At 37.9% G+C, this 27,839-nt stretch overlaps 2 protein-coding genes across 7 annotated transcripts in view; one reads left to right on the top strand and one right to left on the bottom strand.

The window, feature by feature from the left end:
* On the bottom strand, positions 1 to 25,079 carry SLC25A27 (solute carrier family 25 member 27). Of its 6 annotated transcripts, none has more exons than XM_045843332.1 (9): positions 24,766 to 25,079; positions 21,873 to 22,064; positions 20,042 to 20,126; positions 17,131 to 17,253; positions 14,675 to 14,787; positions 14,257 to 14,341; positions 10,681 to 10,773; positions 9,797 to 9,899; positions 1 to 136 (listed from the first exon to the last, which is right to left on the bottom strand). In XM_045843332.1, exons 1-9 carry the CDS (start codon positions 24,869 to 24,871, stop codon positions 68 to 70), a joined length of 969 nt encoding a protein of 322 aa, XP_045699288.1. In that variant the 5' UTR covers positions 24,872 to 25,079; the 3' UTR covers positions 1 to 67. The 6 variants fall into 6 exon arrangements, 5 of the variants coding, with proteins under 5 accessions (XP_045699288.1, XP_045699287.1, XP_045699289.1 ...); XM_045843331.1 differs by lacking the exon at positions 1 to 136 and adding an exon at positions 2,410 to 4,820; XM_045843333.1 differs by lacking the exon at positions 1 to 136 and adding an exon at positions 2,410 to 4,669.
* Positions 25,080 to 25,376: 297 nt separating this feature from the next.
* LOC123821656 (24-hydroxycholesterol 7-alpha-hydroxylase) overlaps positions 25,377 to 27,839 on the top strand; it is an 81,497-nt gene continuing 79,034 nt past the window's right edge. The window contains exon 1 of the mRNA XM_045843270.1: positions 25,377 to 25,686. Within this exon, the coding sequence (XP_045699226.1) occupies positions 25,510 to 25,686 (177 nt within the window). The 5' untranslated portion in view covers positions 25,377 to 25,509. The remainder of the gene's footprint in view (positions 25,687 to 27,839) is intronic.

Below are 27,839 nucleotides of genomic sequence, written 5' to 3'. Positions count from 1 at the left end.
ATAATGCACTATATTTACTCACATATATTCCTGTTTGTTATCAGATATTTTCAGCAAACAGGCATCTTTAAGCATCTTCATCTGCTTTTATCAAACCTCCAAAGTGGATCCTGCTGCTGCTGACAGTCACAGCAGCCTGCTGGGGGTAGAGTGTGGGGAGAGAAAAGCAATCATAGTCCTCCCAGTTCAGAAATAATATAACACTTGAGTGGGTAAAATGCGCATTTGTGTGGCATCAATAAAAGCCAAATAGTGATAAAGTTTCCATACACACTCTAAAATGAATAATATAAATTTATCACATATTTATTAACTACTAATCAACCAACCAAATATTTTGTATTATTTATAACTTTCAAATTTTACATTTTTGTGGAATAGCTATTAAACTGATCAATCCTTTAAAACTATAATAATTATGTATGTGTAAACACATGTGATCTTGGGAAAATGCAGTTAAGCATTTAACGTTGTCAACAATCTCATGAAATTGTTACTGACCCAATGTAATTATTCTAAAGGTGAGAAGAAAAATGATTCAATCGAGTGTGCATAAATGTTCTTCTCTCTCCACCCTCCAAAAATCTCTGAATTCAACAAACACCTTCTCATTGGCTTCTATTTGAATTGTGTAAGAGAAAGATGTAGAAAATGGACCTTGCTTGTATGCTGTTCATTCTGTATAGGGGAGCAGGCATGCATCCATACACACAGACACGCATCTGCAGTTGGGGTGCAATAACAGAGCAGGAGGGGGGCGATGATGATGTTGAAGTCCTCAGAGGTCATTCTAAATGTTCTGGTTGGATTTAACCAGTGGAAGTGAAGAGGAATGTGGGTGGCGGTGATGGAAGGAAAGCGAAATGAAGAGCAGAGCATGAACACTACATGAAAAGCAGGCAAGAGCACTGCCAGAGAAATCAGTGAGCAATGCATTTAAAAGGAGGTTGAGTGCAGGCATGCAGTGAAATGCAGATTAGAAAAATGAAGTCAGGTTGAGTGGTTCTTGAATATAGTACTAAGGCTTTTAATTTTTATTGTGCGTATAAAGGAGTAATTAAAGGTAAGAGTATGGAGACATGTTCAGGTTGTCTGAAGGAAGATGACTGCTGCTGTGTGGATCTCTGGGGGAGACAGGCTGGCCATACAGAGCCTGTATTATAATTTAAGGCCTCAATAGCACTTTCCCAATCTTGAAATGGGGGAAATTAATTAAATCCAGGAAAACCAAATCCCAATATTGTTAATCCTTTTTTTCACATGGCATAAATATAATGAACCCCTACAAGTATATGCAATTCAAGGTTCTAGAGTTCAGTCACTTCACCTTATCAAAACATGGAAGTCAAGAGTCATGAGGGAAACTGATCATAGTTACAACACTTTGTCAGAATTAGAGCTCCAAATTGGATAAAGGTCTTTAGAACCCACATTATCTTTCTTCCACATTATTTGGCAGTTAATAATAATATATACTTGTTTGGTAATCATTTTAAAGAGTCCTAGTTTAATTGGAAAGAAAATTGAATGTTCTCATTTCCCCATTTTTTTAAACCACGTGTACTAAAATCAAACATTTTTTTCCCACTACCATCCGTTCTATGAAATGAGCTATTGAAGGAAGCACCAAACATTTTTTTCCCAATGGAGGTAGTGAGGGAATTACTTTCATTAACATACATAACTATTTTAATTGTTAATAAATGGTTGTGCTTAAAACTTTGAAAATGACAGAACTTCCCTTTGTTTCCTTTTTCTCAGCAAAGGGAAAGAGATTTCAGACTAGTCTATGATAGTCAGATTTTTAAAATAATGAAGACAAAATGAATTGGTTCATGTTGACTGTAATCAACATGAATTACGTAAACTCAACTTTTGTTGAGTACCTAACATCAAAAACCTGCTCCTAATGAGTAGAGATTTGCATAAAAACAAGACTGAATCCTACCACTAGTCACTCACAATAAAATAGGATTTGGAGTACTAGATAAAGACACATTATTCCTTACTAAAAGCAAATTTAGGAAATGGTATCTTTTTATTTAGATATATATTCTAATTCATTAATACTTGTAAAGAAGAAATAACTATAATTAAAAATAAGAATTTATATTTTTCTTTTTTTTTAAGATTATTTTTTATTTATTCACTCCTAGAGAGGGAAGGGAGGGAGACAGAGAGAGGGAGAGAGAGAGAGATAGATAGATAGATAGAGAGAGAGAGAGAGAGAGAGAGAGAAACATCAATGTGCGGTTGCTGTGGGTTATGGCCTGCAACCCAAGCATGTATCCTGGCTGGGAATCGAACCTGCGACACTTTGGTTCGCAGCCCGCACTCAATCCACTGAGCTATGCCAGCCAGGGCAGAATTTATATTTTTCAATGAAGAAAAAAAAATTGTGGTGGTTAAGCAAAAGAAACTCAGCTATTAAAGTGTTATTCACACTAAACTGAAGAAAAGTACCACACGCAGTAGTAGTATAATAAGAAAGGGAGACTGAAATGGCTAAGTCTTTCGGTATGGACACAAAACTACTCAAATTGTTATTCCTTTTTATTTACTGTTAATTATTTTGGAGAGGAGCAAGATAATTTCCAGTTGGTAAAAGTAAAGCAAAGTTCAAAACGCATTAATGAATATGAGTTCATTGGAGAAGCGTGAATGTGGTGGGACCTGTGTGTTGAATACACAGGGTTTGGTCAGAGTGTGGAAGGTGTTAATGTTCGGGCTACGGTATGGTGACTCCATTCTAAAATTTATGCTAAAGGAAATTCAAATTGATTCAACATGTACAAGACAAAAAAAGCCATAAAGAAAAATCTGTGTAACTGGCCGTTGTAATTAATTTGTATTTTTATCCTGGCTCTGTTACCAAGTCACTTATCAGCATGAACATCTCTATTTCTCTGGGCCTTCATTTCCTAACATGTAAAATGAAGGAGCTAAACCAGATGATCCCAGGGAGTCATTTCAGGTTAAAAAATTCCAGTTATTCATGTTGAATCCAGTTACCAAGAAAGAGTCTCAGTACTTAAGCAATATTTTCACCCCGGAGTCCCTCAAGAATAATGCTAAATAATTTTTATGCTCCAATTTGCATATAGTTCTTTTGATCCAGTCTTTACTTAATTTTAAACATTACAAAACATTAAAAACAAACAAACAAGTTCCCCAAGCGGTTCTAATGCAGAACACGTGGGACTTTACATATTATTTTAAATGTATTTAACACTCAGTTCATACAGAATGACAAATGCAACGGGAAACCAGAGCACCTAAAGATTCCATGCAAACTGTACAGAAAAACAATAAGCAACTTCAAATTAGTACATCACATTAAAGTATATTTTAAAGTACATTTCCCCTCTTAAATGGCAGTGTTTGTGCATTAGTGAACCATAGAGCACTTGTAAAGTCTTCTGTTCAATGGCATCCATCCCATGATAACAACTGTTTGGTCATCCTCAAGGTCTTTCTTGGGTCTGAGCTTTCTGAGTTTTCCTGTTTTGACAGTTACAGCCTCTATCCATAACTAGACCCATGCATCTAGAAATGCCCACTGTCTGATTCTGGGGGAGCAGGGGGAATATGGGTGAATCTGAAGAAATCTCTCATTTCTCTAAAATTAGAAAATGGATGTGATTCAGGGATTGGAGGGAGACATAACTATTTCATAGACAGTTCATATTTATCGCTTTTTGGCAGGAAGCTTTGTCAAACTGAGAAAGTTTTAGGCTAGAGATAGCTTCAGTATGATTTGTGAGTTCTCTGTCTCTTTCCAGAGTCTTTAGTGTTAGGGAAGGAAGGGGAAAGGAGAAAGGATGCATGTTAGAATTGGCTGACTTAATCTCAGCCTTGCTTTTAAAATGCCACTGGAAGGCTTTGATAACAAATTGCTTTATAAAAAATATCTATCCACCTGCACTTAAATCAAATAAGTTGGATTTTTAACACACTGAAATTTCTTGAGAAACAAATCTAAGTTGTAACAGAATGTGTAACAAAGTAAATACTCTTGTTTTCATCAAGATTCAGAGTCTATTGCTGTCAGCAGGTCCTTAGCATGTGGGTGGAGTGCTGACCAATTACCGCAGATCTAACTAAAAATGGGGTGATGACAGAAGGTAGCTTCTTTCCTTCAAATCCAAACATCATGCCAACTTGATTTTTTTCATCTTCCTGGCAAGAAATGGTACATTAACTTCCTTCAACACTAGGGAAACTTAAAGTGTTTATTCATGAATTTTCATTCACCTCTCTTTAATTTATAGTATTTTTCACTTGAACAACAACAGAAAAATGAATTATCAAGTGTAAATTAGAAATACTGACATAACAGATTAAATATATTCCTTAATCGCTCTGTATGTACACATCCTTCCCCATTCCTATTGTCTACTTCGGGTCTGAGGTGCCGTCTCCCTCCTGGCACTTCTCTACGCAGGCTCTTCAGTACAGAATAACATCTCAGAGGTCAGAGCTCCCAAGGTAAGTGGTCAGGATTGCATTCTTCTTTCGAAAGTGCCCTGCTGGGTCTCATTGGATGGCCAGAGTGATCCAACCAGATTACTCTTGAACAAAAAGAGGAGTCAAAGAGAACTTGGGTTTCCAGAGAAAAATAAAGTGCTGCCCCCTATAAACCACAGTCACTGAAGAGTAGGGTGTCTTCCTAAAGAGGTAGAAATAATAGGGGTGTGTGTTGCAGATGCCCACATTTCAATGATACTGAACACTGTATCTTTAAGGGCTTAAAATGGACTGACTCCACTCATTTCTCTGATTTTTTCATAAGTAAGCCAGAACACCAGTGACCAAGGGGTCTGAAAGATTAACCAAAGAAGTTAGTGCATATTTCCAAGAATTATAAATATTCTACATATATGCATACAAATTTTTTAATGACAAAGTCATTTTGAATCCACCTAAGCTGAAAACAAATATTTTGGTATTTCACCTTTATAAACCAGTTTATAACTTACAAAGCATTTTCATGTGGTATATTTCTCACAGAACGTTTTTAAGTCTTGTATTTTCTGTGAACAATTTACAATGGATATCCCTTTTTTTTACAGATGAGGACACTGAGGCTTAGCAATTAGATGCATAATAGCACGTTGTGGGTCTAGGCCACAGGCTTCTGGCCTGCATCCCAGAGTTCTGTGTACTGAATGCTGCTGCCTAGAAGGCTCAGATTCAGTGTGCCTTGGTTCCAGGCCAGCCTCCTCTACATGCAGTTTGTAGATGAAGCGTGACAAGGAGGCACTTGACTTGACAGTGAAGATGAAAGAGTGTCTTCTGAGAGTTAGGTCACAAAACCTACACCTAATGATCAGTATAAAGGTTCACATTAAATAGAGAAGAGTGTCCAGCTCAGAAAGATTTGATTAATGTGAATTAAGTTATAACTGTGTCAAAGGAAATTATTTATAAGAGGATGAGGGTTATTTGACAATAGAAGATATAAATACTAAAGATACAGGGAAATCACAGTGTAAACATTGGAAGTAACCATTGTAAAAAAGGGTGTCTTGGATCTAATTCCTGTCTGATTTGGTTCGTAGGTGATAAGTAATGTTGATCTGAGAAAAACACTATCAATTAGAGAAATAAGCTTAAGAAATTACAATGTAAAGTGTGTTTGGTTAGAGAGTTTGTAAAGCAATATATATATATCAATATGTTTGGAAATATTAAGCATGTTATATTGGTAGACTGAGAATTTATTTACTAAATAGTGAATTTATGAGACTCACCTCTCAGTCAGTTAAATGTATGAAGACATAGACAAAATAAAGAACGTGAAGCTGTGATGATATCATATTCTTGTGACAATAACAATGAAGTGAACCAAGAACAACTGTAGTCAGATCAATCAGCTGAGGTTTTAGTTAAGAATGGACTATGTGATTATTCCTTATTGCACTCATAATTAGACTTCTTCCTCATGATAGCGACACAACAACCAAACTATAGCAAATGAAATGTATATAAATCAGGGATTGGGCAAAGCAAGGTCATACCGCCTCTACATAGAGGAAGAGGTTGGGACTGGCTTTGAATAGAAGTTAAAGAGGGAGATCACATAGCCAAAAACATGGGTAGTATATAAATGGGACATACTGAGCCTCTGTGCAGGAGTGTATGTCGGTAGTGCGTATTTACTAGATTTTTCCTCAGGGGGCACAGTGGCACCACTGAAAATAACCCAAGTATATACGAACCCACGCTTTCTTCTCTGGCCTACCTATTGCCATAATGCTTGAGAAAATAGCAGAGTCCTTCTCCGTGCCTATTACTGTGGAGTCAGACATATAAGGGCTCTTGGGTTGATATTCTTAAGTTTATAAATAGCTCTTCCTTGTTATTACTCTGTGTTCAGCAATCTTTGATTATAGCATGGCTCCCCATTTAGCTTGAATTTAGAAGGAGGCATGCTGTCCAGAGGACTTCGGCAACTGAATCACTTGCCAAGTGTGTTTCTCAATGTGGCTGAGGTGACACTGCAGTTTGCTCGACAACTGCAATAAGTTCAGCTGCAATGAATTTGTATTTGCAAGGCCAGTTTTCTTAGAAGTACTCATTGGTCAGGTTTCTAAGGTCACGGTCATGCACTGCAGCAAATCATCAAGGCAACGTCACCCTGGTGATCCTTGGTGGTTAGCCAGCTTTTCTGTGGTAACACTTCTCTACCACTATGCACTTTCTCTTTTCTTTTAAAATTTCTATCACCAGCTGTGGGACCTTCAGACACTCAGTACACGGCCTTATTTAAGAGCATGGGTTTAGAGCTGAACAGATCTGTAGTCAATTCCTAGCTCTGCCACATATTAACTATACAAACTTGAATAAGTTTCTTATACTTTGAGCCACAGTTGCCTCATCTGAAAAGTAAGGATAACACTACCTATTTTAATAGATTCTCATAAGATTTAAAAAATTAACACGTATGAACAGCTTAGCTCAGAGGCTGTTGCATATTAAGTACTCATTTTTTGTGTTATCTATACAGTCTCAGTATTTTGTCCTCGGATGTTCTCTTGCCCCTCACTCCCCCTGACCCTGATTTTGTTTTTCATCAATGGTCTCACCCATCCTCATAGTCTCCCACACTAGAAACCTGAAGGTACCATTTCCTCTTTCCCTCCCTCACTTTCTACCTACAATCAGTTACTAAGTCCTGTGGAATTAACCATAAAATGTCCCTAGAATCCGTCTTTTCTTCTATTTCTACAATCATCTGCTGGCTATACTGTCAAAACTACCTTTGTTGCTAAAGAAATCTTGCCCCCAAACAAATCTTAGCACATTGTTCCCAAGTTTAAGGAGCTGCTTGCTAACTACGGATGATACCTAAACTACAAAACTTGGCCAACAAGGTCCTTCTCAGCCAAGCCCTTCAGTACTGCCCTAGACTTCCCTCCCGACACTCCCCGCGGAGGACCAGCTCCCCAGCCACTCTGAGTTTCCTGCAGTTCTGCAGCACCAGGTCCACAGGCGGCTTGATGCCCATGTTCACACTGCTCCCTCACGCTGTTCTTGAAAAATGCCTACTGATCCTTCAACACTAGACCTGGTATCACCTCTGTGACACCTTTTATGGCCTCCTAAACAGTTAAAGCCATTTTTAATCCATCATTCACATTGCCACCAGTGTTCTGTTCATACCACTGGAAAGCACTAACATAACCTCCTTAACAAGACTATGTCCTCTGGAGCAGGACTTGGGTTTGATGCCCTGACTGCACCAGTTAACCACCCATCCTGGCCAAGTTAGCTAGAATTCTTTAGGTTTTTGTTTCCTCCTCTATAAAAGAGAGAGATAACAGCAACCTACTAAATAGACTGTTAGGAGAATTGCATGAGTTAAGCCATAAAAATGATTAGCACAATGTTGGCCATATACAAAGTGACTGGTAATATTAGCTTTACTATTTCTGTAATTTTTAATACTTACATGTCTATCTTCTCCATCACACTGTAAACTCCTCTAGTGCAAAAAATAAACATCTTATTCCTTAGTGTTACCAGCACTTATAATAGTGCCTGATTCAGGCAGACCAAACCAAATCCTGTTTCAGTAAGAAATATCCAGATTTAAGATAATCTCAAGGTATAATCCCAACAGTCAAAATAATGCTTTACAACTTGGGTACAATGCTTTACAAATTGCTTTGGCAATTTATTTCATGTTAATGGATAGAAATCTGCTATCCCTTGCTGATCTCTTTATTCTCAAAGCTTCAATGACCATCTATGCGTGGATGGTGGGCAGTTCTAAATCTCCATCCCAGTATTCTCCCTAAGACCTGGACCAACATGTGAAGTTAATCATCTAGATACCTCTTCTTAGATATCTAACAAACATCCAAAACTTAACCTATCTAAAACTAAGCTTGTTATTCTGCCACAATATCTTCTTCCCTGCAAAAGATTCCCATTTGAGGAGATTACATTATCTGTTACTCAGGGCAGAAGTCTGGGAGTGAGACCCCGCTTCTCTTCATCTTCTCCAACCATTTCTCTACCCACCCAGTCATGGTTCTATCACCTAGATATTTTTAGAATCTACCTCCTTTTGTCCCCACTGTTAGACTCTAGTCCGAGCTTTCACTATCTTTCATCTACCACTATCCTAGACTTTTCCAAAACCATGTGGCAGCCAGAAGGATCTTTCTAAAAATGCACATACCATCCAGGTGGTGTCCCTCGCTCTTATGGATCACGGGACCTTCCTGAGTCTGGTCCCTGCCTCTCTCTGGTCTCACCCTGTGCCACTCTCTTCCATGTCTCTGGGCCTTGGCCTGCCGGTTTTCCTTCATGTTCTCTGTCTGCTCCAACTATTCCCTCTACCTAGAACGTTCCTTTCTGCCCTTTTTACTATGCTAAGTGCTACTCGTTCCTCAACTCTCAATTCGAAAGTCCACCCTCCAAGGAGGTTTTCTTAATCTTTCAGCCTCAGCTAGACTTACGTGGCATATATTTCCACAGCACCACACACTTTTCCCTACCACTCATCACTTCTAGTTTCCTGTTCAAGAAGAAGCTCCAGCCAGAGGGCAGGGGCTGAGACTCTTCTGTTCACCCCAAAGCGCAGCACGAGTACAGGGCTTGGCATGGAGCAGGCACTCAATTAATATTACATTGTGTGAGGAACTGCTTCTGTGAATTTAAACCCACAACTCACCCATTCTTTCAAATATTTTCTAAAGTACAAAATATCTGAGCACTTCATTTTTATTATATTCTTATGCTTCTTAAATAAGTCTATCTACTTCTACATATTGGTTTACTTCAGTAAAAAATAACATCTAAACCAAATAAAAATGACACAATGCTTTCTTACTGAGCAGAGCTTTGTGGTAGTAAGATTAATGGATAATGCAACATTTACCATCAAAGTAACAAATTTTGTTTGCAACAATAGCATTTTCATAGAAGTGATCTCTAGTATTAAATCATTATACCTGTCCAAAACTATAGTATTTTGGCTAAATACAGTACTAAAGGCTTTACATTGCAGAAGAATCTATCCACTGGCTTTATACCAACAAAGTATCAACCTATTAATTTCTGAGTATAACTTAATTATTTTACTTTACTGAAGAAGGTAATAGAACTCTGAGGAGAGGTTAAATCAAACAAAAAGCAACATAAAAAAGAACAAACTGTGTTTTGGAGGCAGGGCCATGCTACAAATCAGAGGAGAAAAGGAGGACTATTTACAGATTAAAAGTAATTTAAGTACAAAGAAAAGAAACAAAGAAACAAAACAAAGGAAGGAAAGACCTCACTTTACCATTCTCAGCCAAGATGGTAAAAAGCCTTTATAGAGACTCATGAATCCTTCTCCTTGAACGGCCTGAACCAAGCAGTCAATAGATGATTTATACAAAAGTCCCCTGAAAAGGAAACAAGACAATTTTATTACACTTCTTATGTATAAACACATGTATTATGTAAATTAAAATATAGGCTTAGGAAACTTACTATAAGTTAAATATTTTCTGCTAATTTAGAACAAATAATATTTTTGGTTCTATATATAGTAAGTCCTCACTTAATGTCATCAATAGGTTCTGTGATTTCAAGCAAAATAATGTATAACAACACCAGTTTTACCATAGGCTAATTGATAGAAACAAGAGTGAAATTCCTATGGCACCTGATCAGCATTGTAAGGAAACAACATTGAATGGAATGACATTGTTTGAGGACTTGCTGTATGTAGATCACCTCTCTTAAGTTTAAAGACATTTTCAAGGTTGACTCTTCTGATTCGTCCCACCCTTGGTCTTATACTTAGAATTCACTCTACCTGATCTCTTCCAAAGAGAACATACTGTTTTATGTCAAATCAAATTCTCCATGTTACCTGCAAGTCATAAGCTTCTGAAGAAAGTACTCTGTAAATTCTCAGCAGAGTATGTTTTCAAAACCTCCTTGAAAACAATAAAGTCACAATAAATATCTTGTGTCTAAATAATATGATTGTTAAATTAGCTTATTTCCCCAAATGCACAGTACTTTTTCATCAAAGAGCAAGTAGTTGCATAAAAACAATTTCCTAGTTAAACACATAAACACACAAATATATTTCTATCAAGAATAAATAAGGGACGCATCTTTAAAGAACAATATTATTACAGACATTCAGACACATGGATACTGAAGACTTTCTACCTTCCTTCCTTATCTCGTGGTTGATTCATTATTCGGCTTTTGATGACATCAGCTGGTGTTCCCAGAATAGAAGCTACCAGTCCAGAACATAAACTATAAATATAAATAAATGAAATTGAATGATAATAAGCAGTTTCTAAATTTTAAGAAAAGGGAATTTAATATTTAGAAAGAATAGAATACTAAGTAAATTACTTTAATATTCTTCATGACAATGCACTTTTAGCTTAAAATCAATGCTAAATTCATTGAAGAGGTAGAACAAAAAAATGTCAGTCAACTATACATTGAACACCTAGCAGAGGTAGGTACCCTTCTGGACAATGAACAAGACAGATAAGATCCTGCCCTCTGGGCACATACGCTGTACTTGGGTGGGCAGCAGAAGAGAAATGAACAATTTCAGGTGCTGATAAATGCTATGAAAAAAATACAATGGTAACTGGATGGCAGCAGGGAAGGAAGTGTCTGTGTGAAGACCTGGAGGAAGAGTGTTAAGGTAGAAGGAATTGCACAGTAAAAGCCCTAAGTCAGGAATAGTCTTGATGTGTTTGAGAGGCAGAAAGCAGCCTACGTGGCTGCAGCACCCTGAAGGACAGTCCAGCCAGATGAAAGACAGAAGACACGGGCAGAGCTCAGCCCATGAGGGCTATTTAAGGAGTCTGATTTTATTCTAGGTATTCTCTGCCCATTATGCTCTAACAATAAAACTAAGTGTAGTTCTCTATACTTACCACACTATCCAACATCTCCATGCCTTTAATTCTTTCATTTGGAATGTCCTGCACCCCACATAATTGGAAAATTCTGGTTTTTCCTTCAATCTATGCTGAGGCACAAGGTCTGATGAGTATCTGCTTATCCCTGTCTCACCTTCTTGTAAAAGGCTTCTTGTCACTCAAAAGAGACAGAAGAGATGTGGTCAGCCTACTGCACTGCACAGTAAACTGAGAGTTGTAAATGAGTGACTGAAAAGTTAAGAAACCACTGGCAGCAATTCGTTATGTGGATAGACATGAGAGAGACAACACAGAAACACAATCAAGATTTCATAAGAAGCAGAGAACTCATTAACTGCGCCAGGCTGCCAAGAGAACAGCATGCGATGAGAAGAGGTGCGGTCGACCTGGTCACAGAAAACAGCTCGCTCAACTCCCAGAAGTGGGCAGCTGAGTCCCTAGACAGACTGAAATTGTGGGAGCCCGAGGAAAAGGTTATGCTTGGCTAATGAAAAGCTGAAAGGAAAAGTGACAAAGATAAGGATTGATGAAATCTTTTGAAGTCTCAAGGCTCTGTTGTAGGGAAGTTAAAGCTGCACTAGGAACCTTCGTACTTATACTTTTGTCCTCCGCCCAGGACAAAACCATAGTGATAATGGACAGAGTGAATGGACAAGTGTTCTGTTTTCTGCAGGAGACCAGTGGCTATCAACAAGACTAGTTCAAAATACGCCATCAGCACTGAGTCATGATCAACTGTTCTCCTCAGGATCAACTGCATAACCATGCTCACGTATAATCTTCAATCTTCACACACTGGAGACTGACTTTTTCACAGTTTTACCTTTTAACAGTATCACGATTTTACAAAAAAATAAAAGGGGATTACTCTGATCTTTCTGTTCCATACAATTTCCTGACTGTTATTTCAACTCCCTATCTTTCCTCTGCACCCCCTACCATCATGTCTTGTCACCTGCTTTCCCACGTCTTTAAAATCCTGGCCACAGTATTCCACTGCTCCTGCCCTACCCCAGGACCTCATTTTACTTACATCATTTTTTTTAATTATGCTAAAATATACCTAACATACAATTTACCATTTTCACCATGTTTAAGTGCATACACCAAGTTCAGTGTTTACACCATTCTTATTCTTCTTCATATTAAACTCCTTTTCCCTCAGGTGTTGATGGCATGTATGAAGCTCTCTGACTGCAGAGCTGCAATGCCCTTCTAGCCTCTGTGAGCATTCGTTTTATCCTATGACACAGCATAGAGAACCTTCAGAGCACAGAGCATGTTTACCTACTTAGATCTGAGTTCACGGCAAGCAACTTTGGAGCTGCCTCACATACCACACAGACTCACACCAACCCATTTAAAAACCTGATCCAGTCAGTGGAGCTCAAAAATGAACCAGATACCAATCATCGTATTTTCTCAAAACCTGATTTAGAAAAATAAAGCTCAGCAATTCAGATTAGAGCTAGAATATATATAGCTGGAAATCTTAAGTTTCTCCAATAAAAGACACATCTGTTGGGTATAGTGTACATTAAGCAGATTTAATCCTGCTGGGAAACCCATGAATCTTAGGTTAGAAGTGCGGGATTTCAAAGACTGTTTGGATAGAAAGGGAATATAAAAGAGAGATAACATCACTGTGGGACTTCCAAATAGACCTGAATAACCAGCTCCCAGAATACAGCATAACACTGGCACAGACAAGCATCTGGAAAGATAAGTCTCACAATGACTTGACCAGATAGAAACTGGTGAAGAGGGAACAGGATGCACAAAGACAGTGGAGGAAATAAAGTTGGGGTGACTACAGATACAATACAAATGTTTACGAAGATGGAGGTAAAAGTGGAAGGGTCCCTAAAATCCTCAGTTTTCTGTGAAAGAGGAGCAGACTATTGCCAGAGAAGGTATGGTGTATGTGGACTGTGAACGCACATACCTGGGTGAGAGCTTGGAATGGGAAAGAACAGTGGACAAAGATATATAAAAAGATTGCCCCAGCAACACTAAAGATAACACTTATTTTTAAAGGAGAGGAATGAAGAAACACTACTCTCAGAATATTCAGTTAAGGTGAACCTGAATTATGAATCCCATATATATATGGGATTCATATATATATATACCTCACATATACACACACAACACACACAGGAATCATTTATATTTATGTATGTATATATAATTGGTTTGAAACCACTAATATACTTTTGGGGCTGTCTCAATAGCAAAAAGTGTTCTAGAATTTGGAAACAAGATCAGAAGCTAAATAAAATCACTATAATGTTAAGGACACTAGTCATCTATAAAATAACTCACTCTAGTGGATATTTGAAATTGTGTTGCACAGAGATTAAGGCACATATTAACTCCTTCCTGGAATGCTCTTTTCCCTGTCTCTGTCAAGAGCCATGGCCCTTCAAAACACGTATCTAATTTTATCTCCTTTGTTGGGCCCTTCCAAAGGGTTACTTTTTCCTCCTCCGCTGAACTCCACAGTAATTAGTCACTTTCTTTTAGCATTTACTGTGCAGTGTTTTTATACTTGTCTTGTTTTCTGCCTTGGTGAACTTCCTTGGAAGGAGCTGGGCTTACCTTTTGTACTGAGTATAAGGGCCTACACAGTGCCTTCAACATAAAAGGTGCTCAAACACACCTGCTCAATTGATTTGGAGAGTAGATCATCAGAATCTGCCCCCAGAAGAGCTCCATCAAGGCGCAAATATTTGGGGAGTTTTAATATGAAACATTCAACAACTCTGCCTTATCTTACCCATTTTACTTTTTCTAAAGAAAACAATAGAAGTCTAGAACCAAAACAATCACTTACCTAGATAAACCGTGAGTCATGATGTTGTCCTCAAGGGGTGTATTCAGTACCAGGTAGTGTTTCACTGTATCATATGTGGTTAAATCTGGCAATAGAAAGAAAAAGAAGGCTTAAGTATTTATTTATTCAACATGAATGTCTTCTGAATCTTAAAGACAAGTGTGGGCAGAGAGGAAACCTTAGAAATAATTTGGTCATATCTTTATTGTCATGATTTGCTTATTTTTCAAAATCCTTTTCATACATCACCATACAAAAAAGTGAAAACGCTCCAGGGAAATATTTAATTATGATATTACAACATAAAAGAAGACTGTTGCCCATATATATTACTAAAAATAATAATGTTTTTCATTTTCCCTGAAGTGAGTGGTTAGATGATTAAGGCAATTTCAAAATCCAATGAAGTTTCCATTACCTCCCATATTCACCAGTGCTGCTCTTTGTATATTGGGTACCCAGCCTGCCCAAAGCCCACGTATTCCTCCTTCAGCTAAGATTTTTGCAAATGCATGATGCACACCACGAAATCTAAAGGAAAATAATAATAAAGGGTAAAAACTGTATGAATTGCTTTATATCGAATGCAACTGGATAAGCATTGCCTATAGCTGTTATGATTCAGAGTAAAATAACATCTGAATTATCTGGAATTATTAGAAATTGAAGCAATCCACATAAGTCTATTTTCCAGATAAATTTAATAACCCTTGAGTAAAAAAAAGGTCAACATTTAATTAAACATTTTTAATGGAGATCTTTATAAACTGTGTCATCTGCTTCTCAGATTTTTGAGATTAAACTTCTTGATATTTTATATAATTAGTGCACATGATATTTATAGGAGGGAACAGTAGTTATCATACCTCTGGGTTCATTTTACTACTTTGTAGGAGACTTGCAAATTTTGTAATTTCACCAAATAATTTTTAAAAAACATTGGTTCTCATATAATCTCAAAAAAGAAATTATATTTTTAGGCCAAAAAGTAGGAAGCACACCCTCATCATAAGAGGTTTTAAAACTGAGTAATTTTCACTTTATCAAAATTTACTATTTTATTCTTATTTTGTTTATTTTTCTATATACAGATTAAAAAATGGTACTGAGCCATAAACCAAATCTGAAAATCTCTGGTATAAAATAGAAGTTTGAATTTTATATACTTATTAATACCTGGAGTCAAATGCTACCCTTACCACTTATTAGCTGTGTGGCTTTTCCTCAGCCTTACACTCTCTCACCAAAAAGACAGTATGACCTGTTTACTAGGCATGAGTCATTGCTGTTATGCTCCATGGGGCTTTATGCTCATGAACGGTTAATGTAACTAAAATTTATTGTGCATTTATTAAGCAACAGACTTTTTTACAAACATAAAGTACATTTTATTTCTGAAAATTCTATGAAGTGTGTATTATTATTCCAATTTACAACTGAGGAATTTGAGGCTTAGAAAGGTTAGGGAACTGACCAGGGTCACAGAATTAAAATGTGGTAAAGGCTGGATCTGAATCCCAGGTTGTCTGATCCCAAGGTTCAAGTTCTTTACAACAACATTCAATGTTGTTTTAATTAAAAGTTCCAACATTAAAGACAAGAGAGGGGAAAAAACCGAGGCAATCAGTTAAAAACACAGATATTTCTGGATCCCAACAGTTAGTTCTCTCCTTGTATCCAGTGAAGGCCACAGTACTTCTGCCTGCTACTGATTAGACGTTGTCACCAGATAACAGAACAGGCCCTGGGGCTCTGTAAACTACTTGGTTAAATCGCAGTGGTTCTCTTTTCTCCTCTGTGGTGCATTTCCCCTGAGTCAGCTAGGGAGCAGCAGAGGGAAGAGCAGTGGTCAGCGGGGAACTCCCAAAGGAGGCACCAAGCCCTCCTTCAGCTCTGGCTCAGCAACAGACCCCTTCATACTCAGCTCAAGGCATCCTGCACTTTTGCTCTTTCCTGACAGGGGCTCCACATTTAGCTGTAAGTTTTTTGCCATTTCTCTGGAGGAAAGTAGTATGTTTATGAATTGTTGAACATGAAGCCCTTGGAAGAAAGGAAAACTTTGATAATATAGGGTAATGCAATAATAGGATTTTATATCACAAAGGCATAGATTTAAAACTTCCTTAAACTTGGTAAAAAGAAGAGGAGCAGGCCCTGACTGGTAATGGTTCAGTGAGTTGAGCATCCTGCTGCAGACTGAAAAGTCCCCGATTCCATTCTGCGTCAGGGCACATGCCTAGGATGCAGGCCAGGTCCCCTGTTGGGGGCATGCGAGAGGCAACTGATTGATATTTCTCCCACTCTCTTTCTCCCTCCCTTCCCTCTGTCTAAAAATAAATAAAACCTTAAAAAAAAAAAAAAAGAAGAGGAGCAGAATTAGACAGGGAAGCCATTTCCAAGGTCAACTTTGCTATTTCCCTTCTCTCAGAGAAAAAGGGAAGGAACCCAAGCTTTTGGCACCTTATCAGCTAGGCAGTCTATCATGCAAACCTTTTGAGATGGCTCCTTGTAACACAAAGAAACTGAGAGAAAAAATGTTAAGTGACATTCACAACACCAAGTCGGGAGGGCAACACTGGGATTCACACCAGGGCAAATTTTAATGATCAAACTCTTTATATTGAGCTGCCTTGGCTGGGAAAAGCAATACATGTATAATTTGTCTGGTAGAGAAGACATATACCTTATCATGCAAAGAAAAGATCCATCTCAGCTCTTCTCTTAATGGATACTACAACTTACAAATTAAAAGTTGGAACTCATGTCTTTACTGAGAGTCGAATTACAAAACTGCGTATGTCCATTAGGTAAATGTTCAAAATCCGATGGTGACAAAGCGGAAAAGAAAGGTTATCAGTGAATCAGAGGACTTACCGCAGTGGTTTTCCTTCCAGTTTCCTTTTTCCTTCCATCTGCATCTGAACCTTCACTAGATCGGTTGGGTTGGCTAGGAACTGGCCAACCACACCAGCCATCATCCCTCCAATCACTGATTTCCTAATTATAAAAGGAGATACACTTTTAAAGACTACCATTAATTTCACAAATTTATAAAGAACAATACCACACTGGCACAGCCCCTGCATTAGATTTAAGACAAAGTGAAGAAAAGATCCGAACAAATCACAGAGGAAAGTAGGCGGTGTGTTTGTTTACAGATGGAAAGACTTAAGTACCACAAGGAGTTGAAATTCAAATCTGAAGTTTCAGAGGCCTTACATGGCCTGAAATTCATAGGAAGGGCAGTTGCTTCAGAGATACAAACATTTGAACTGATAATCTAACTGAAGTTTAATTCTAATCATAGGAGAATAAAAACAGCCTCGATGCAATTGCTATAACAACAGCTGCTAAGTCACATTTTATAAACTTCTGTATCATTAGTTCCCCAAACTGACGAGGGTTGAAAGCCTTTTGCTCTCTGAAGAATCTCTTTGTGTCCCTAGACTCTTCCTTCTCCTTACCAGGGGCCCTCCCACCCTGCGCCCACCCAGCGTCAGCAGTGATCAAGTCTTGAGCGTTATACTTTCACATTGCTTTGAATCTGTCCTCTTATTCTCATTCCAGCTGCTCTAGTCTCAGTCCAGGCTCCAAACAGCTTTTTCTAGATTACTACAATAGTATCTTGGGGGATTAAGGCTATTTTCTGTCCTTTAATTCTGATATTTAAAGAGGTCAAATGCGTACACAGTAACAATGGGTCTTAGTCCCAGTTCCCCTCCTGAGGCAGTTGCAGTGACCAGTGACTTGTTTCTTAGGCCTTTTTAGAGACAATAATTATACAGTCACTGAATGCTCATTATGGCAGGCACTGTTTTAAGCATTTAAAAAATATCTAATTCTCACATGAACTCTATGACATTAGTACTACTGTTATTTCCTCTTTACAGATGAAGACACCGAGGTACGAAGCAGTGAAATGGCAGCTCCAATCGCACAACCAGTGAGTGGGTGGCACAGCCCAGGTGGGATTCCACTGAGGGCAGAGCCCAGTCTCAGGCACTAAGTTACACTTTGGGCCCACACACACGCATATGCATACACGTTTCTTGTTAAAGACACACATGTGGAATGCCAGGCTGTATACTGTTCTACACTTTTACTTTTTTCCTAATAGTATGTCTGAAAGGTTATGCCTATCAGTCCATAAAAGAGCTGCCTCACAGAATTCCATTTTATGGGTACACCAAAATTCATATAACCAGCATAAGTTTTCACAAAGAAATTTAAACATGCACGTGACATTTGACAGATCTTGCCAAACTGCTTTCTATAGAACTTGTATCAACTTACACTCCCACAGACAGCCTATGAGAGTGCCATTTCTCCTCACAATGATGAGCAGAGTAGATCATTGTTTTTTTCCTTTGCAAATCTCATCCCCATTACCTCTCTATAATTGTTGCATAATTCTAATTGTTTAGGCATCTGTCTCTTACTACCATGAGATCAGTGATGGCAGGGATATATCTTTTTCATTGCTGCAACCTCAGTATCAAGTTCAAGATTGGCATACCATAATCATTCAGTAAATACCTATTGACTGAATTAATTGTCCTGTGTCAAAGGACATGATACCAATGCACCCTGAGAGTTGGCTTCATGGGAAAGTATTTCCTTTGAACCTTTTACCTACCTTTCCCCTTCTGGAGGGAATTAGAAAATCACTCTGGGAAAGCAATTAGTATAGCTTAGTACATTATAATTTTTCAAAAACAAGGCCAAGAGATTTTGCCTAGAAGGTGAAATTCTCTTATTGTCCTTTTCTTGTAGCTGTGACTTGAATTTATTTTTTATCCCAGAAAAGATATTATGAACATCTTTATATGTCATATAAAACCTACCTGAGTTTCAAAGCTGTGTTATGTTTCCCTATGTAACTATGTCAATATTTATCTACTTCCAAATTATTAGTTATTCAAATTTTAAAAAATTGCTCTTATCAACACTGCTGCATTTAATATCTGTGTGTGTCTTTATGCACAGGTCCAAGGATTCTGTAGTGATTATGATCATAAAGAAAGAGTTGCTGAGTCAAAGGATTACACATCTGAAAATTTTAACAGGTAATTTATGCTCAAAAAAGCAACTTACATTCTCATTAACAGTTCAATGGCTAAAAGACAATTTTAATTAATTTCTCTGATTACCTGTAAGTTGAACATTTTTAAATATTTAATGAACATTTATAGCTCTTCTTCTGTGAATTGCCTGTTGATGTCCTTCCTCTATTTTTACTTGTATTCTTTATATATTTTACTGACTTGTAGTTTTATGTATATTACTTATAATAACCACTATTTCTCTGTTTCTGTTATAAGTATGATAAGTGATATGAACTTTAATCATCATCTCTTCTAATCCTATGAAAACTAAAGCCTGCTGATAGGCATTACTTCCACAGCTGGGAAAACTGAAGACATAAAAGGTGGAGTAGTCTGCCCAGGTTACATGTTGGCAGAGTAGGAATTTGAGTCCATCCCTGTCTTATTCTAAAGCCCAGGATTTCTCAGCAGAAAATGGAATACAGAAGGTGCTCTATAACAATTTTTAAACATTAAAATATTAAATAATATATATATACATGATTTTTACATACATATAAATATTTGTATACAATGTGCACTGAATGCTCAATTATTTGGATTTATATTGTAAATATTTATTATTTTAAGGCTGTAACTTGAGGCAATTTTGGTATAAATGCATGATTTTATATACATTTAATGGATAAAACATTAAAGCCTTAGGAGCAACAGCGTATTATTTTCAAAACAAAATTTACCAAAGGGGATAATGCTTATCTTCACTTTTGCCAAACACAACTTCACGGAGATGTTCATAGGTGACCATTCGACCTCCAGAGTACACTGTGTAAAAGAGATCATAGGAAAAGGTGAATTCATCTGTATGTCGAATAAGAGGACATTCTGACCTGGCCTAGTTGGTCTCTCAAGCTGCGTCTTTTTTTCATGCAGCCTATGCTTCTGACACATGGACTTCTTGATGTTTCTGCATGTGGGATGCCTCGTTCAGCCTCAGGCCTCCTCACATGCTGTCTGATCTTTCTTGAATGGATTCTCCCTTCTCTGTTTTGCTAACTTCTCCTACTCTTCAAATCTCTACTCAGAGAACTGCTTTTCCACTGAGTGCTCTCTGACCTTTTCTCCAGTGTGTGCTAGGCTGTCATTGCACCTCTTATGTTTCCCCTCTGTCCCCATGGAACTACATAGGGACACAACTAATATGGCATTTGTCATATTGATTAGAGAGTAACTTGATTTTCTTGCTCATCTTTTCATAAGATCATGAGGTTTTCAAGATCTCTATATGCCATAGTACAAAGCTTGGTACACAGCAGGCATTTTCATTCATAAACATGTATGACTTCACTGGATAATTTATCATAGCACAGGGATTTTTCAATCAAATGTCAAACATATGAAATTAAGCTTCAGTGTAAAACTGTATATGGTGGTCAACAAATACAAATAAAAATGAAATTCAAGGCAATAATGGGAAACAAAGGAGAAGTATTAAAAAAGTATGGAAAATAAAAATCATTAAAATCAGTACATGATATCCACATAGAGAATTTTTCTTGATTTTTCAGGAAGTTTGATGACATATTCAAGATGTTAAAAAACATACAAAGTACCAAAATAATAGCAGTCTTTTTGTACACTTCTGGATTGTTCTTAATGAATACACTCTAATTTACTCATCTGAAGAACCAAAGCTTTAAAAATAGTAAGATGGCAGTTACTACTGGGCAGTTCTCTGATAAAGGGTCCCTTCACAGGTGAGGAAACATTATGAACATAGAGAAAAATGCCATACCTGTCCTACCACCTTTTGAAGCCAAGTTTATGTTCTCCTGTCCACAAACTGAAAACCCAACAACTCCTATCTTTGTACCACTTGGGAAGCAGAGCAGAAAAGTGTTCTCACTGGCTGTAGTGTACTGATGACTATTTTCCTTTAAGAGTGACTAAAGGCTCACACAGCTGATTAGGTAGCCCGGAGAACTGAGGAAAAAAGCACCTGCTTTCCATGTACTCTCCTACCAGAGCTGGATTAGATGGCCATTCTTACTTGCTCTCTTTCAGAATAGCCTGGTTTCTCACATATGGGACACAGACTGGTGAGATTTGGCATTGTGGTCAAATACATTTTAATTTTCAAAGAACACAACAACTTTTAACTTTGTGTTTAAAGTTTCTGAAGGGGAGAAAAATGTCAACTATGCATATTTTTTCTTAAACTTGAAAAAAATTATTAGGAAAATTTTGAAACGTACAGAGTAGAAAAAGCAATATATACTTCTCTCAATATCTATTATTAAGATTAATTAATCCCTAACATTTTGCCATATTTGCTTTATTTTTTTGGTTAATTATTTTAAAGTATATTACAGACATTATGAAGTTTATCCCTAAAAAAATTCTATACACATTTCTAACAATTGGTAGTTAATTTTCTTCTTCTTAAGAGACTATATATTTATTTATCACATTAGTAGAAAAAGCTGACTGGATTTTGGGTATAGCTCAACAGAAAGCAGAGTGCACAAACACAGAAATCATAAACTTACCAGCCAGAATCAAGATAAATACCTACGTGTCTGTAAATGGCAGGTGTGACTCCTTGCCAAAGCTTGAGAAAGCCTTCCTCTTGGACAATCCCCAGGGCTGTGCGCACCATGCCCCTATAGGGCGTAGCTTCTCTTGCACTGTCTCCCAGTCGAGCAAGGGCAGCTTCTCCTTGCATTTGGAGTCGAGTTTTTATGAGATCGAGGGGAAAGGTAGCTAACAAAAACAAAGCAAAACAAAACGAGGGGGAAACCCATAATGCTCAGAGAAACAAAGAAATTCTAAAATCATAGGACTCATAGTTTAGTTGCCACAAGGGCAGTGGTTCTCAAATTTTAGAATACATCAGAATCAGCTAGGGAAATTATTAAAAATTACAGATTTCTGCACACTATACCTATGGATTCTCAGTAGGTTGACAGGAGGTTAGAAATCAGTTAATTATTATACACACCCAAATTTACAAATCACTATACCAGAGCTCCTCCAAATCACCAGGGGGGAAATGTGACAAGTCTTGTTTGTTTGTTTTTTTTAATTCAGAAATTTCAACAGAACTCATGGACATGGACAACAGTGGTGACTGTGAGGCGGGGAGGGGGTTGGTTGGGTGGAGGTGGAAGAGGATATAGGGAGGATAAATACTAATGAAAGGAATACCACAAAGAAATGAAGTATTAGAAAAAGAAATGTGAGCCTATAATTTATTTTTCTCCTTAATTTGTGCTTTCCAATGAGAATAATTTCAGGTATACAGATTTTGTGATGTCCTCTTGATTGCAATTATGCTTAAAATCTAAGGTGACTTTTGCAATACTGTAGTACCTATACTAGGTTCTTAAATGTCAGATGAAGCTGAATTCTCTAATTTCATGGGTGATGTTCACATGCAGATGAATCACTAACTTGTTGCTTGAGATATAGAAGATGCAATATGGAGTTTATAATGTCATCTTTTACATATGAAGGTGGCATACTCATAGTCCTATTAAAGCACGTATTGAGTTGTTTTTCCAGTATTCATAAGGCTTATGCCTGACCTCCTTACAAGTGTCAATTGTACTTGAAAAATTTTTTTTCTAATGATTACATTTTGCATTAGAGATATACCTTTTACCTTGAAATAGAATAAAGCTAACTAGTCCACATTAGAAAGATCATGCTCATAACTTTATATTACACAATTTCGCAAATAACTGAGATGATCAGATTCAGGTAAGTTGATAAACATTTTTCACATTACATAAATCTATTCAATGACAACCACCTGATACAAAACCATAGGTATGCCTTTTCCAAGAGCAAACAGAGTGGAAGCGAATATTAAATCTTACCACTGGTCTTTAGAAAAGTTTGTATCTTGCTGATAGTTTCCGTAAAACAGAACTAGTTTACATATAGAGAATTCAAGCAGTGCTTCATTGAAATATGAAACTTGAAAAGTCTTGAGATATAGAAGCCTCTATATGAGCATAATCATGCCTCTCAAAGTAACTTTTTCTTGCCGATTACTTAAGTAATGCTTCAGCTTCTGATCCTAAATTGTTTTGCACTCAAAACCATCTCATGTTTTGATTCTCCCTACCTCCCACCTGGGCCCACCCATGATTCTCCACAGATTTTTAACAAGAAATATTCCTTTACAAAAACCATTGGTAACATAAGTTTTAAAAACACTGGAAATACATATAATCATTTAGAAATCTGCTCTTTAATTTTTAAAAAAGTGGGTCATTTGTATTTCAGTAAAAACAATGAATAAAAATAACTCTCCATCAGTTTGGGGAGGACAGAGAAAAAAGGAGAGAGTCAAAAGGGCAAGAGTGGGGGAGCGCAAAGGGCAAAGTAAGGGACCATGTGCTGGCTCTGCCGGAAAAACAAAATAAACTCATTTTTGAACAGGACAAACATTTACAAATGATAACACATCAGGGCTGTTGGTTTTTGTTTGCTTGTTTTTAATGGGAGAGAAAATGAAAGGGTAATCTTAAAACGCACAGAGAAGGCTTCAGGTAGACAAGACTCACAAAATCCTTGGAAGAAACACCACCTGCTCATGCAAGGGTGTCATCATTCTGCTCTAGGTGGCCTCTCAGGTTTTCTCTCACTTGCTTCTTCAGATGTACCTGTTCCTCTCTATGCTCTTATGATACTTAATAATACCTTCATTATAGTGAGCACAATGCACTTGTCTGTCTCTGCATGTCTCCCCACCACCCAGTAAGGTCAGGACTGAGTCTTTTTAACCATAGCTCCACAGTCTCTAGGACTGCAGTAATTATTATAATGTCAAGATTATTGGGTGCCCTGCCTTGGATTGTGCATTTATATATTATTGGTTTCTCAGAAACCTGCAAGGTAAACACAGCCAAGCTCAGAGTGATAAAACTGGCAAATGCTGAGTAGATGCTCAGAAGTGTGATAGGTTAATAATTGAAGTTCCACAAGTTGGGTCCACAATTTGGACCCAAAAGACAATGATGTAATGAGGGTGTGTAAGAATATAAATCACAGAGATTGTTTCAATAAGGTGAAAAGTAGATTGTGTTTTTCAGAAGGTCATCCTCATGAAAAGGAAAACAATTCCTGCAGAGGAACGTCAGCTCGTGAAGCTTGCAAAAGTACGGGTTTGGGCAACATTGCACACCTCTGAGGAAGAATAAATTGTAAGGCAAACATCTTAGTGACATCCAGTCCCTCCTCCACACAAAGCTGGCCTTACCCTGACGCTGTCACATCTGCCGGACACGTGTCAAAGGACAGGACACCACCCCGGAGACCGCACACATCGGGAACCAAGCCACCGGCCACGTACCTCCCCTCCCCCAACCCTCGCCTCCCTACCCGACCCCACCCCAACCCCAGCACAGAGCCTCAACCGCTCGCTGCAGAGGCCCAGGCGTGGGCGGCTGGGTACCTAGCTCGGCCACGGTAGCCGCGCAGCCAGACAGTAGGAACTTGCTCGCTCGGGGCCATCTCTGGGTGAGTGGCAAAAGCCCCTCCTCATCCTCTGGGGCCGACATTCAGCAGCAGTGCAGGACGACAACGCACCCCTTCTGGCCGGCGCCCTGCGCGGTGGCTGGTCTGCCACCCTACCAGCGCAGCCTCTCCTCAACCCACGAACGGAGCGGCAGAGACCATGTCCCCTGCCCTGGTCCGTCAGTCGGGCCCTGGGAGCCCGCAGCCTTCCTAGCAGCCTCAGGCTTCAGTGGTCCAGCCGACTTAGCAGCCGAAAACAACACGGAGCCCACAAGGCTTCTGGGAAATGCAGTCCGCGGGACTCTGCGCCTCTTGGGTCGCATTCTCTGATTGGCTGCGAGCCGGGTACTCTCTGCGCCACCGCCCCCAGTCTACTCGGCTTCAGCGCGGGTTCTTCCCTCCAGGCCCCTCGGAACCCTCCCTCCCACCTCCTTCCAGCCCTAGCCTTGGGTACCGGTTGGCCACGACTTTAAAGAGAAGTGGGAGGGACCGGTGACGCGAAAGTCATCTAAAAATTGGGGCGGGGAAAGGCGGCTACAGTTAAAAAAGCGAAGACAGCTGCAAAAGTTGCAGCAAAAACTTTGCGAGATCTGGCGGGTGTTCTCTATCCCAGAGAGAAGGATCAAGTGCCACGGCGACAGGGTTTTTCTTTCTCTGATTCTGGAAGGTGCTAGACAAAAACATGGAACTAATTTTCCCACCAGTGATTATAATCCTAGGTTGTATTGCTCTTTTGTTACTCCTTCAGTGGAAGAACTTGCGTGGACCCCCGTGCATAAGGGGCTGGATTCCTTGGTTTGGAGCTGCATTTGACTTTGGGAAAGCCCCTCTAGAATTTATAGAGAAAGCAAGATTCAAGGTATGTGGCCTTACCAGGTGTGGTTTCCGGAGAAGGTGATGTTTTCTTTTTTATTTTCTTTCACTGCATCTCAAATTTAATATTAGAACAGGGGGAACATATTAATGCCTGCTATCCTCAATTAAATGATCTAATCATTTGTGAATTCCTCAACAACTGTCTTATGCAAGGTTTTTCAAAAGAAATAAATTTTTATCAGGTATGATGTACAATGCAGTTTGTTACTAACTGCCTTTTTGGAAGCAGACATTAAGAGTGCTAGTTACTTACGTTATCATCGGAAAAATCCTGAGTAAAATGCTTGCAATAATTGGGAAAGACAAGCGTAATTTCAGTTTGTGAATAAAGCATAATAAATTAGTATCCAAATCGGAGTTAACACCAGGCTGTTGTAAAAATTGCTTGCAGACTTGGTCTTCACAGATTTAGCCGGCCATGTATTTTCCACTGGTGATATCATTTAATGATGATGACATCCATTTTTATTGGACACTAAGGAGATTAGAAATGGTTGTTATAGTAGATGTTTTCATCCTTAAAATATATAGCACATTTTGCAAAAATGTAGCATATTTTGCAAAAAGAATGTATAGAATACTGCCAACTTTCTTCTCTATATCAACCAATGGTTCATCAAACATCCCATGTGTATGCATATTGTGTGGTTGTATTTTTTTGCACTTAACCGATTGTTTCCTCAGAATAAATTCTTAAAAATGGGTGTGCCGAAAGAACAGGAACATTTAAATTGTTTATGTTACCGTGTTGTCCACGCAAAAGGATTTAACAATATACGTTTTTTCTTTTCTTTTGAGTGTAGCTAGGGGATCGCCTTGCTCCTCATATCCTGGCCCACACAAGGAACCATAATTCTTGCAAGTTTGATAGATGGAAAATACTATCTTTAAAAGAAATTCCCCTTTGTCTTCTATAGCCTTCCTTAGGCTATGGTTTTGATAATGTTTAGGGAACCTTTTTACAAGCTTGTCTGAAAAGGTCAAGCAAAGTCACAAAGATTATTGTGTTTTCTAAAAAGTTTATAGTTTTAGATTTTACATTTTGATCTATGATCCACTTTGATTAATTTTTTTTGTGCGTGTAGTATAAGGGGTGAGATTCATTTTTATTCCCTATCTGGATGTCCAACTGTTCCAGGATCATTTCTTGAAGGACTTTCCTTGCCTCACTGCATCACCTGTACAGCTTTTCTTCATAAATTAGTTGACTGTATATGTGTAGACTAGTTCTAGCTTTCCTGTCCTATTCCATTGGCTTATATGATCACTCCTTTGTGAGCATTACACTGTCTCAGGTACTAGAGTTTTATAGTAAGTCTTTAAATCAGGTAGTGAAAGTTCTCTACAATTTTTTTTTGTATTTGTGTTGACATTCAAGATTATTTAAATTTGAATTTTAATATAAATTTGAAACTTAGCTTGTCAATTTCTATTAGAAAGACTGCTGGAATTATGATTGGAAGTTTGTTAAATTTGTAGAAAAATTAGGGATGAGTAGCTTTTTAACAATATTGTCTTCTAGTCTATGAATGCTGTATATACTCTCCATTTAGCTATCTAATTTCTTTCAGAAATATTGTGTAATTTTTTTAGTGAAGTCTTGCCTGTGATTAATAATTATTTTCTCATGTATTTTATATTTTTGAGGCTATTATAATTGTTTTCACTTTTGTTTTCTTCTTGTATCCTTCTTCTTGTCTCCTTCTTGTATACTGTTTATTTTTGTATATTAACCTTGCATCCTGTGACCTTGCTAAGTTCACTTATTAGTTCAAATAGTTATTTTGTAGATGCCTTAGAGTTTTTAAACATAGCATGTTCTGCAAAGAGATAAACTTATTACCTCTTCTCCCCATGATGTTTTTTCTTGCATTATTGCAATCAGTAGGATCTCTAATAAATTGTGCAACAAAAGTTGTGGGACTAGACAAGCGTGTATTGTGTTCAGTATTTCACCATTAAGTAAAACTGTCTATAGATATTTAAAAATAACTATAGATATTTCGAAGGTGCCTATTTCACTCCTGACCTTCAGCCCATACCCAGAATTCATCAGGAAAATCAATAATGACCTATTGTTTTTTCACTTTTGCACAACTCTCTCCTCGGTAGAGTTTTAGCTCATTTAGTTCTTAT

This window comes from Phyllostomus hastatus, unplaced genomic scaffold (assembly GCF_019186645.2).
Source record: "Phyllostomus hastatus isolate PE091 unplaced genomic scaffold, TTU_PhHast_1.1 phas_contig_40, whole genome shotgun sequence".
Lineage (NCBI taxonomy): Eukaryota > Metazoa > Chordata > Mammalia > Chiroptera > Phyllostomidae > Phyllostomus > Phyllostomus hastatus.
The sequence above is the reverse complement of the archived record's forward strand: the minus strand, read 5'-3'. Positions and strand labels throughout refer to the sequence as shown.

Excerpts from the sequence above, each read along its gene's own strand:
- SLC25A27 (XM_045843330.1), bottom strand. The coding sequence starts at position 24,871 with ATGTCGGCCCCAGAGGATGAGGAGGGGCTTTTGCCACTCACCCAGAGA. Across the intron at positions 17,254-20,041 it reads GATAAGCATTATCCCCTTTG|GAAATCAGTGATTGGAGGGA; the intron begins GTAAATTTTGTT and ends TTTTATAATTAG. Across the intron at positions 10,774-14,256 it reads ATGACTCACGGTTTATCTAG|TTTATGTTCTGGACTGGTAG; the intron begins GTAAGTGATTGT and ends TTATATTTATAG.